The sequence below is a fragment of the Morone saxatilis genome, unplaced genomic scaffold (genome assembly GCF_004916995.1).
Source record: "Morone saxatilis isolate NCDOM2014 unplaced genomic scaffold, NCSU_SB_2.0 Contig8, whole genome shotgun sequence".
NCBI classification, from domain to species: Eukaryota; Metazoa; Chordata; class Actinopteri; family Moronidae; genus Morone; species Morone saxatilis.
The window spans coordinates 11,956,352-11,967,305 of record NW_023340257.1 but is presented as its reverse complement, the minus strand read 5'-3'; the positions used below and the strand labels follow the sequence as shown (position 1 = coordinate 11,967,305).

At 38.5% G+C, this 10,954-nt stretch overlaps 1 protein-coding gene across 1 annotated transcript in view; it reads right to left on the bottom strand.

Moving 5' to 3' along the window:
* Positions 1-10,370, bottom strand: part of grm5b (glutamate receptor, metabotropic 5b) — a 56,879-nt gene extending 46,509 nt beyond the window's left edge. The window contains 4 exon segments of the mRNA XM_035680542.1: positions 8,786-8,900; positions 9,124-9,390; positions 9,393-9,581; positions 10,215-10,370. Coding sequence (XP_035536435.1) covers positions 8,786-8,900; positions 9,124-9,390; positions 9,393-9,581; positions 10,215-10,370 — 727 coding nt within the window.
* Between the last annotated feature and the right edge of the window lie 584 nt (positions 10,371-10,954).

Genomic DNA, 10,954 nt, shown 5'->3' with positions numbered 1-10,954 from the left:
TTACAAACGTGTTATAGCTAGCTATCAGGTTTCACACCTTAAAACTCTTTAACACCTTTCATATTTACCAGAGAAGAACTATAGCCTCATTAGGCAAAATATAACCTTTAGAAATTAACACGATGGATGATATACTTGTTAACATTTTCCTGCCAATTACAAAAATATGTCGCATTCTACCATTACATGGAATTAAATATTTATTCACTATAGAGAATACCCTTTAAGTATCTATGATCCTGGAAAACCATCATATACAACAGACAGAACATAGCTGCCAGATATTTTTAAGCAATATATTATCACTGGCTCTACTCTTATATTAACCAAAATGAATATTACAACATACAGCAGATAACTAAATATGCTTCAATTGGCTGACTTTGACCACTTACTCACCATTAATGTAGTCATGACAGAAAACAACAATTCAGAATAAAGAAGACAATTGTTTAATCAAAATGTCAAAAAGGGACAGATTGAAGTTTATTACAAAAGCCTGAATGGGTCCATCCAAACAATGAGCACACACACTATAACTGGCAATCCTTCCCATAATTGCATTTTCACTCGGAGCTGGTATCCAGTTAATGCTAAAAACAGGAAAACAGAGGAAAAGCCAATTGAAAGTTGTACTCAGGGGTAGGCCAAGTGAGGGAGATAACTTTTAATATATTAAAGTAAAGTTAATATCTAACTTTTTACCACAGTCAGTACTTGTCCATTATTGGGGAAGTCTAAATCCCTAATACAATGTACCATGGTGAAATCTTGACAAAAAAAGAATTAGTTTAGCTTATTTCATAACAAAAAATCAATTGCACAAGTCTATAGTTAATTTTAGAACATATACATTAAACTTGACAGTTATGTCCTATCTACCAGTCTCTTTAAGTAATATGCCATACTAGCAAAACAATTTCAGAGCTGTCAGCCTTAAATACTTACAGAGGCTATCAAAATGTGAAAAATAGGATTTGTCCATTCATTTTATCACAGCAATAAAACAAAGCCAAAAATATGTGCAATACATCATGCAAGGCTTCTTTAACACACTTACTGTAATAAAGTATCCATTGGCTTTACACATCAATGTCATATAGTAAGGCAGGACATATAGTTGGGGTTAACAGAAGGCACACATTACTGATGAAACAAACTACACAGCCAACTACACAGGCAATCTCCTCTTATGTACCACTTCTAGAAGCTCTTGCCATCGTTTTACCTGACACACTGATGGCAGACTTGCAGATGCCTTTCTATTTTTGATCATGCCTTCCCTTAAATTGGAAAAAAAGGTGTCAGTCATCAAATAAATAACACAGGCCTCTGATTAATGCTGATATCTCCCTCAGAGCACGTTATATCCATTATTAAGTTTGCTAAACGTAGAGATTCAAAAGTGACTAAGTTCTATTTTAATTAACCAGTAATAAAGACAGTGATTTAAATGCACAAAACACTGTAGCTATCAGTCTGTACAGTACTTATCATGCTTGTCAGTCTTTTTAACTCTTGGACCATTTTATCTTAAATTATGATCCTTACGACCATGGTAATTTAAAAATGTAAGTTTTTACAAAGAATTTCATACATGATTATATATTAAATAATTGACAATTTTGCGCTGGTCTTACAATAAAACTCAGGGTTAAAAAAATACCAACAGAAAATGGCAAGCTTCGGCACAGGTCATGTTGGAGTTGTTAATATTTTTTAATCTTGTATCTTGTTGTAATCTTGTTATTTTTTTTAAAAAGGCCAAACATTTTGGGACACCGTCTGCCCACTTGGGGACTTGAAATTGATATGGTGGACTATTGTACACCTTATGATTCGGTTAGATTATATTTTCTATTTTTACATTTTTTGTGAAGCCCCAACCTTAAAGTTCAAACTGTGCCTCTGGTTTCCAGGAGTCCATAACAGTCTACATGGTGCTGTTGCTACAAATAAGTTATTATCTATATAGTTTTGTTAAGCTGTCGACATTTCCATAGCTGCCATTAACTGGACCTAAAATAGTTATATTAATATATCAAAAAGTCTTATAAAGTAATCGAATGGCTCTAACCTGCAAACATTTTTTTGGGCTGTGATTGCCTTTATGATAGAGACAGCTGAAGACAGACAGGAAAGGGGGCCAGAGAGAGGGGATGACACACATGAAAGGGCCGCAGGTCAGATTTGAACCCTGGGCCACTGCAGCAAGGACTCAGCTTCGGTACATGGGTGGTCAGCTCTACCCACTGAGCTAACTGGGCAACCCTTAACCTGCAAATTTATTTAACAACTGATATCTGAGCTCCTAGGGCCTTTTGAGCCATTCCTGCCTGGAAACTGAGACATTTAAATGATTTACAAAATTGAGGTTCTATGATTGCCTAATACATGATATAAACATTTTAAAATTAAAATATTCTAAAGCCATCATGAAAGGCATTGTTAAAGGTATTTTCTTAAAACTGCATTGTCACACGGGTTAAAACAAGGCTGCTTTTCTAAAGTTCTGAAAAGTTGACATTTTGGATATTTTTCACTGGACACAAAAAATCAATCTGTCTGGATTGCCCTGCATTTTTGTTCTTTTGTGGCAGACCTCACACCTGAGTGACTCCATAGGTCGAAATGGGCTAGAGCTAGTACTAGAATGTTTAAACGTTCATTGCTAGAGATGATCTGCAAGAAAGGATCACAAGGCTGGTGTAATGTAATTATAAGATACCTCATTTAGACTTAGCTAGTTGGGCAGATCAAATAGCTATCCAATATCAGAGAGACACATTCTATCCAGCTGTTGATGTTGAAAGTAGGGCTGCAACTAACAATTATTTTCATTATTGATTAATCTGCCAATTTTTTTCTTGGTCAAAAAAATCTATGAATAGTGAAAATGGCCATCACAAATGCACAAATGATCACTTGTTTTTTTCCAACCAACACTATAGATTATATCCAAGATCTTCAGTGTACAATTATATTCATTCCACAAAATCTGAAAATCCTTTTTGCTAGAAAAAAAAATTATATTACCAATTTATTATCAAAATAGTTAAAGATTAATTTTATGTTGATCAACTAAACCATTAGTAGCTTGGAGCTACAAAAAAGAAACACTGACTTGCTCTGGAGATAATGGATAAATGATTTTGTTGTTTTTGCATTTAGCCTGCGGTTCTTTAGTCTGGTAAGACACAAACAGTGTCACTAAAGCTCTAAGAGGTTGTAGTCACAATGACTTATTTAGTTTATTCTAACATTTGTATCCCTGTTCAATTTATCTTTATTTCTAGACATTCAAAACATTCCACTGGACTCTACTGTCATTTAAAAGCTCAGTTCAAACAACTAATTGAGTGTTATTAGGAGAAAAGCTGAAAGACCTTAAAAGGACACAAGTCATTAAGACTTGTAGACTCTTAGTGTTATTAAGAATCAGCTGTTGGATATATTTTCATGAATTTCAAATTGTATGTGCTTGTCTGTTACCCCATTTTTTACTATGGAAATAGCTCCAGGCTACAGACAAGATACATGCAGCAGTTTCATAACCATAACCACAGTTTTCTCTACTTAGTGAACTCTGGATCCAGAAATATACCCCGTCTGTGCTCAGAAATCTCACTCTCAAATAAGAAAGCAGAAATTCTGCTCACAGACACTTTCAACCTATGTCTATAACCAGTATATCTTAATTCCATTAGCCTACCAAGACCAACACTTTACAGTTTAAATTGATTCATCGGTTTTAAAACCCAGCCCCATATATTACTATAACAAAATAAGAGTCTGTACCTTGAAGTTGTACCATTCTTGTATATACACATGCAGAGGAACAGACATGCACACTTGCATCAGTGCATACTATTTGCACAGATGTAAGCATGTGTTCATATTAATGCACAGGTGCAGGTAATTCCATTCCATGTGTGTGTTTTACCATGGCAACAGCTCAGACATTTCCCCCCTTAAGATCTGTGCCAATCTGAAATCTCTATTGAATTCTCCCTCATAGATATCACGGATACAGACTGGGTAGCAGGAGGGCTGGCAAACCATCTATCTAAGTTAACAGAAGGCATTAAATGGATTCCCAAAACATCAGTTCTGAAATCTGAGCTGGAGCCAGTTTCAGCAGATGTAGTCCTGTGACCCAGGCTCATTGAAACACAGAAAAGGTCTTGTTATAAGGGAACCCACCAGAATCTGGCCCATGACCTATTTTGAATCTTCACCCTTAGGCGGCATTGCCAGAGACAACAGTAAAAATGTGAGCAGATTTTGTCAATCTCCTCTTCTCCATCCATTATACCTTTCTCTACACTGCCCTCCCCAACCCATCCCACCTTCATTTTCCTCAATTCTGCCAAGGCCATGACAGTTAAATAGGCACAGGGCATGTCAAGCTCCAAAGACAGACAGACAGAGAGAGAGAGAGAGAGAGAAAGAGGAGTGATCGATAAAGAAATGGAGAGAAAACAGAGAAGGTGGAAGATCAAAATGGCTAATAACAAATAGGAGAAAGAGATGAGAGAACGTTAGAAAGAAACAAATGGAACAAGAGTAAAGAGGAAGAGGTGGAGAGAAGGTTGACATCTTGATTTATTGAGAGATTTATCAATTTCTGCTGGAGCGTGCTTTGGTGACACATGTCAAATTTCATGTCAATAAAACCCATTGAGCTAAATTGAACTGAACTAAACAGAGCGACTAAGAGAGGGAGGCAGAGAAAGAGTGAAACAAAGGAATACGAAACTCAGTGTAGTGGAGGACGATAGTGTTGATTCTCTTCAGTGAAGTGTGAGAATTATTATTCGTTAACTGACAATTGACTGTGATCATCATACAGCAGAGCAATAATAGAAGTGGATGACGGTGGATTAAAGAAGAATGCTGACAACGGACGACACCTTCCTTCTCCTTCACAGCGCCTTGTGAAGCAGACGAGCACCTTCAGCTACAGGCTGGTCTCCCAAAGGTGCTCTACAAAGACTTCGTTTCAGGAACTTTTAGACTTTACAACTTCTCCTCTCACTGTTAAAGCATAGACGTTGGTGTGTTGGAATAACAGTGTTTCTGCTGCTATTCCTCATATGACTGATGATGAGTCTTTTGCTATATGCCTCTACACCTATTTTTGTGTCCTTGACCTTTCAATCGCCTTGATGCTGTTTTTAAAAGGTCCAGTGTGTGCCATTTAAGAGGATCTATTGGCAGAAATGGAATATAGTATTCAAAGTTTATTTTCATTAGTGTACAATCACCTGGATATAAGAATCACAGTGTTTTTGTTACCTTAGAATGAGCTGTTTGGTGACAGCATGGAGTACACCATTTTAAACTGCCATGTTTCTACAGTAGCCCAGAAAGGACAAACCAAACACTGGCTCTAGATAAGGGCGTTTTTTTTTAGGCCCACATAGTTTCTCTTTCGAGTTTGGCAGGGGAGGGTACAAAATTGCGATCTGCAACTACATCGCTGGATGCCAATAAATCCTACACACTGGTCCTTTAATACAAGTTTTAATCACATTTTATGTACTGTAACTTAGCTCATCTAAGTTGCTATGTTGCACTGCATAATGATCTGTTATTGTCATATATCTGTCTGTCTCACCTCTAATCTCCGTGGTGATTGACCCTTTAGCTTAAAATAATTATGCAAAAATGACAAAAAGGAACTGATGATTATAAAATAATCTCTACTTCTGCTGTGCTACAATTAATCCTTTACTGCTTCTGCGTTTATACTGTTAGGGCTTATTCTATTAATTAAAATCAGCTTTAGAGAAGATTCAGATGTACACATACTGTATTAGACTAACTACAAGACAATGCTTTTCTCTGGAAGTGACATTTAAAAAAAGTGGGGGTCATCTGTTTGAGGACTGAACATTTACATATTCACAAAACCAGATGCTCCTGTTAAACTTGTATTATAGAGTTGTAGGAAATTGATTGGCATGTCCATCCCCAGAAACACCACTGAACTGTGCATCAGTTTTAGTATTGCAGGCACACCGTCTAGCCTAGAGAGACTATTTGTATCCCACGCTGAACGGTTATAAAATCCACATATTACATGCATGTATTCTGGCATGTACAATATATACTATTTCCCGATGAGGAAAGTACTCACAGCGCTCCCCTTGCAATAATATTACTTAATTACTTCAATGTAATTACTATGCTGATATTACATGTATTATTCAGTTTCTTGTGTATCCGTTTCTATCGTCTCTTGCCTCCAGATGCGAAATGTTAATGCAGAGAATTAATGAGTCTCTATAAACTTCCCCCCGCCCCATCTTTCTCTGAATCTGCAGCTCCTGTACGCTCTCTTATCTATCCCAAGCACTCCACAGCCACAAACACACACACACACACACACACACAGACACACACCTTGTATTCTGTCTTCTTCGGATTTCTGGCACTATTATCATGGCTTTCCCCATTCTATTTTCCTCACTTGTGCCTCATCCGTCATCTTCCTTTTGTCCCTCAATAAACCCCTCATTTCCTCCCTTCCTCTGTTGTTTTCCTCTCTGCCCTCTGCTCAACCCCCTCTCCTTGTCCTCTCCCTTCATTCCTCCAATGCCTTCCTCTTTCTTATCTCTTTCTCTCTCTCTCTCTCTCTCGCTTTCCTATCCCTTCCTAATTCTTGCTGTCTTCTCTCTGCCACCCTCCCTCTCTGGCTCTTGGTGTTTGAGAGTGATTGTGTTTGAGAAGGCAGTGGCCGACCTTGAAGACCAGTTCCAAGGTCAAATGCCCCCGTCAGAGGAAATGCAAAGACCGACACTTTGACGGACAAACACACATTTGCACACACAACTACAAGCACTCTCTCAAACACAAGTGCCTATAAAAGATACACACCACCTGTCTTGCCGGTAGATTGGTAGCAGCTCACCAGCAAGCTCACACACACACACACACTCATATGGGGATCAGTCTCATGAGAAAGCAAAAATAAATGTCACCCTCAAGACAAATGTTACTTCTGACACCATATTGTTACAAATATGCAGGGTGATTTGTCTGTAACCCATCATTTACATAAACAAATATAGACAGATTTGCAAATATGTCTGAAAATCTGCAAAGAAACCAGAATTAAAGTAAATGATAATATAATTCCATAATATTAAATTAGCATAAATCAATGTTGTTATTAGGGTTTAGTGTGTCTCCAACTCTCTCATTGATTATTCAAATAAACACGTACCATAAATAATTTGCCAAGAACCCCCTAAATTTGTATGTAATTATTTAAATATTGAAAGCTTACATGATTTTGAATTGTAAAACCAAATTATACTGATAAATGAATCATGTTATATAAATAGAAAAGTAGTTCTTTATAGTTTTACTATAATAATACTATAGTTTTTATACTATTTTACTATTTTCAATTAATACACTCAAATCATCATATTTGTGCAATATGCTTTATACAATGAGTTTGACATCAGCTGCTACATCACCTTACATTTCCTGCCTCTTTATGAACTCTATAAACTCCCCCCTCTCCTCCAGTGCATTGCCAACACACAATAACACACAAACATCTTTCACACACAGACACAAATACACATGCATGCAGTCAGTATATACTGTATATAAATGAGTATACACTCAAATACATACATACATGCACACCACTAACACACACACACAACACAGCAGAGAACACACAACTTACCCTTCATATTTCAAACTCAAATGCTGCTGTAATGCCTCAGGCAACGCCAGAGATCCAGAGTCTTCACTTATGGGTGTGTGTGTTGTGTGTGTGGTGTGTGTGTGTGTGTGTGTGTGTGTGGGTGGTGTGTGTGTGTGTTTATCGCTCTTTATCACACACTTTCAGGTTCAACAAGCCTTCTCTCAGTGGACACAAGCACACACAGACGCAGTTACTGCATTGTCCTCCAGTTCCTGTAGCTGTCACACTATCGCCCACCAGTAGTCCAACTGACTCAACTCACTACCAACTTCAGAGTGACTGAGTGACTGAATGAGTGAGTGAGTTTGTATAGTATCTCTCCATACCTACACACACACATACTTTGAGCTCTGGCACCTGACACTCCATCCTTCTTGGCAGCACTCCCTGGTATACTGTCTGTCTTCCCCCGTTATCCCCAGATGCTTATCTCAGTGTGGCAACCACCTGTTCTTGTGACTCCATTCGTTTCCCCCATCTTCCAGCAATTACCCGCTGATCGACACTGCTGTTTTTGGACTCTACTGCTTCACCAAATTCTTGGCTACTAATTAGCTTCAACTTGGCCACAATAATTCCATTTTCATCTCATTTACCTTACTAAGTTGAAAACTCATTTCTTTAAAAACTACTTCACCCTTCCTCTGCACTTTTGCTACAACCAATCTCATCAATTAAATTCCTCTCTGCTTTATCTTCCTCTTTCATCTTTTCCTTGTACTGAAAATATTCTTGTTTAAAAGAAAACATTTCTGCTTCTTTTTTTTGGCTCCAATTTCACGAAAAGTTCCTTTTTTATGACGCATGACATATTTCTTCACAGTTTGACATTTGAGAGCAATCAAGGACTTTTCACTTTCACTCCTGTTCCATTTATTTTAAGTTACTCTGGATAAGATTCAGGTAAATAAACGCAATAAGGACGCAGTATAATGAGGCATAGCCAGAAAGAGAAAGAGATGACAAGAAAAAGGAAAAGACAAGAGTCTGTGTGTGCAGGTCTGAGCTAGGAGGAGGAGTTTAAAAGTTAGAGACAGAGTGTGTGGGTAGTTGTACCTTCAGTGTGTATAGCAGACACGTAGCTCCAGTTGTATCTCTTGACAATGTCCACCATAGCTCTTGCCTGCTGGGCATCTGAAGGCACCACCCGCATAAAGTACTTAAAAAGGCTCTGAAACAATGGATATAAAAATCAGTGAGAAGCATGGTTATCCAGGAGCATCTAGAACATTCAGTTATGTAATGGTTGGTAATGGGTCATTCTACATAATTCAATTTAAGTTACATTAAAGTAGCAGTAATACATGTGTATCTTGTACATCTGTAATTGATTCCTTCAAATCATTTATGTAAAACTTCAACAACAGAAGTTTGTCTAAGATACATGGTCTCACCTTATCACTGAGGTCCATACTGGTGGCAGAGTAGGCAATCTGTGGTATGTTGAACAGCTGTAGAAGGTTCTGAACCTGGATGGCCACTGAGCTTGACCCTGGTCCAATTAAACCCACAATGGGTTTCTTCCCCCGCATTGGAGTGGCAGAGGGGTCTGCACACTTCATCGTCGCTACTCCACCTCCTCCTCCTCCTCCTTCCCGCGCCCAATGTACCTCTCCAACCCAAACTTCCTCGCCTCATCAAAGGGAAATGACCAGGGAATCCCCGTTATGAAATCGATGCTCTGCTCCAGAGCCACTGCTGAGTGCCAACAGGAGTCCCGGATCTCACAGCCCAGGGTGATGTTGGGAAGGATGTACGGGTCAATGTTGATGCGGTCCAGTGTGTGCATCATGGCTTCCACCCTCTGAATGCCATACTGCTCTCGCACCGCGCCACACTTGCGCTCATGTACCTGGGCACAGTGTACAGCGTGGAAGAAAGAAATTATTAAATGACTCAAATTGAACAACATTTAGAACATTTAGACAATGTTGTCTGAATAATTACGACATCATCAGTATTGAGAACATTCAGTCACATTTCCACTTTTTATAAGATTGGATGAACAGTAAGACACATTTTTACTATTTAACACACAGGTGCTTCACTTCATTGGACTAATATTGGTTTTATACTCACATGGCTTCCATGTTCAAAGAGTCATTTTTTCCTATTTGCAATTATCCATTATGAGATGGAAAAAGCTTTAATGTCAGTGGTTTCCTGGGGCAGCTAATGGAGGCTGAAGGTTCATGGACTCATTCTACAAATTGAATGTGTTCTTTGGGTCTTAATAGGCAGAGCAATATCAAGATTCTCTGTACAATAGATCGGATATTTGGCCAAAAATGACTCTGACCATCATTTTAAACACATTTTCTGTCTTAACTTCTGTAACATTTGTTATTTGTAACAAGTGTTTCTTTCAAATGCAGGCAGGATTACATACGAAGGTCAGCGCAAGTGGATTGTGAACTGAATTTGTATTCCCATAGAAGTATGACACACACACCATCCTGCAGACATACAAAGACAAAATCATTACCTTGTCAGCAGGAGGCTGATGATGGACGGAGAACAACGCTCCAATGATGATGTCACCAGGTATGTGTGCTACAACTCGCCGTTCGTTGGACTGGGCAGAGTCAGCTTGATCAGGCCACACCCATATGGACAGTACTAGCAGCAGCTGGAGCATCATCTTGGTCCGTTAAGGTCACAGAGGAAAAGCAGACCTTGATTTTTTTTTTTTTGGGTAGAGTCCTCACAGGAAACTACTTCTCCGAGAAACACTTGTCTTGGCCATGGCGAGAGCTTGTGGCACAGAGTTTTAAAAAACGGATTATTTCAAAATATTCCTTTCTTCTGACTTGTTTTTCTTTCCTTTGGATTTCAAGGTGGGACCATCACTGCAACAGCTGAGACAGGTGCAGCAGTGCAACCTGGGAAATTTAAAAGAAAACCTGGGCTAAGTCTCATTGGCTGAAATAACTTCAGGCTCCCCCAATTATAAGGTAGAGTTGGTCTCCATAGTAACAGGTGACAGACAGACATGTTCACATAAACCTGTGAGCAGAAAAGACTTTGTTAGAAGTTAGTTGGTGCTGGATATCACAAGCATGCTTGCCACACAGGCTTGTCTGTAGGTTAATAGTTTGGTCTTTTTGCTTCAATATAATCACAATCTGTAGATACAATCCTATTTTTACTTAAGCTTGACAAACCCTCAACGTTACATTCTTCACACTTTTCCACTACTACTACTAAATATGTAAAGTCGTAAAT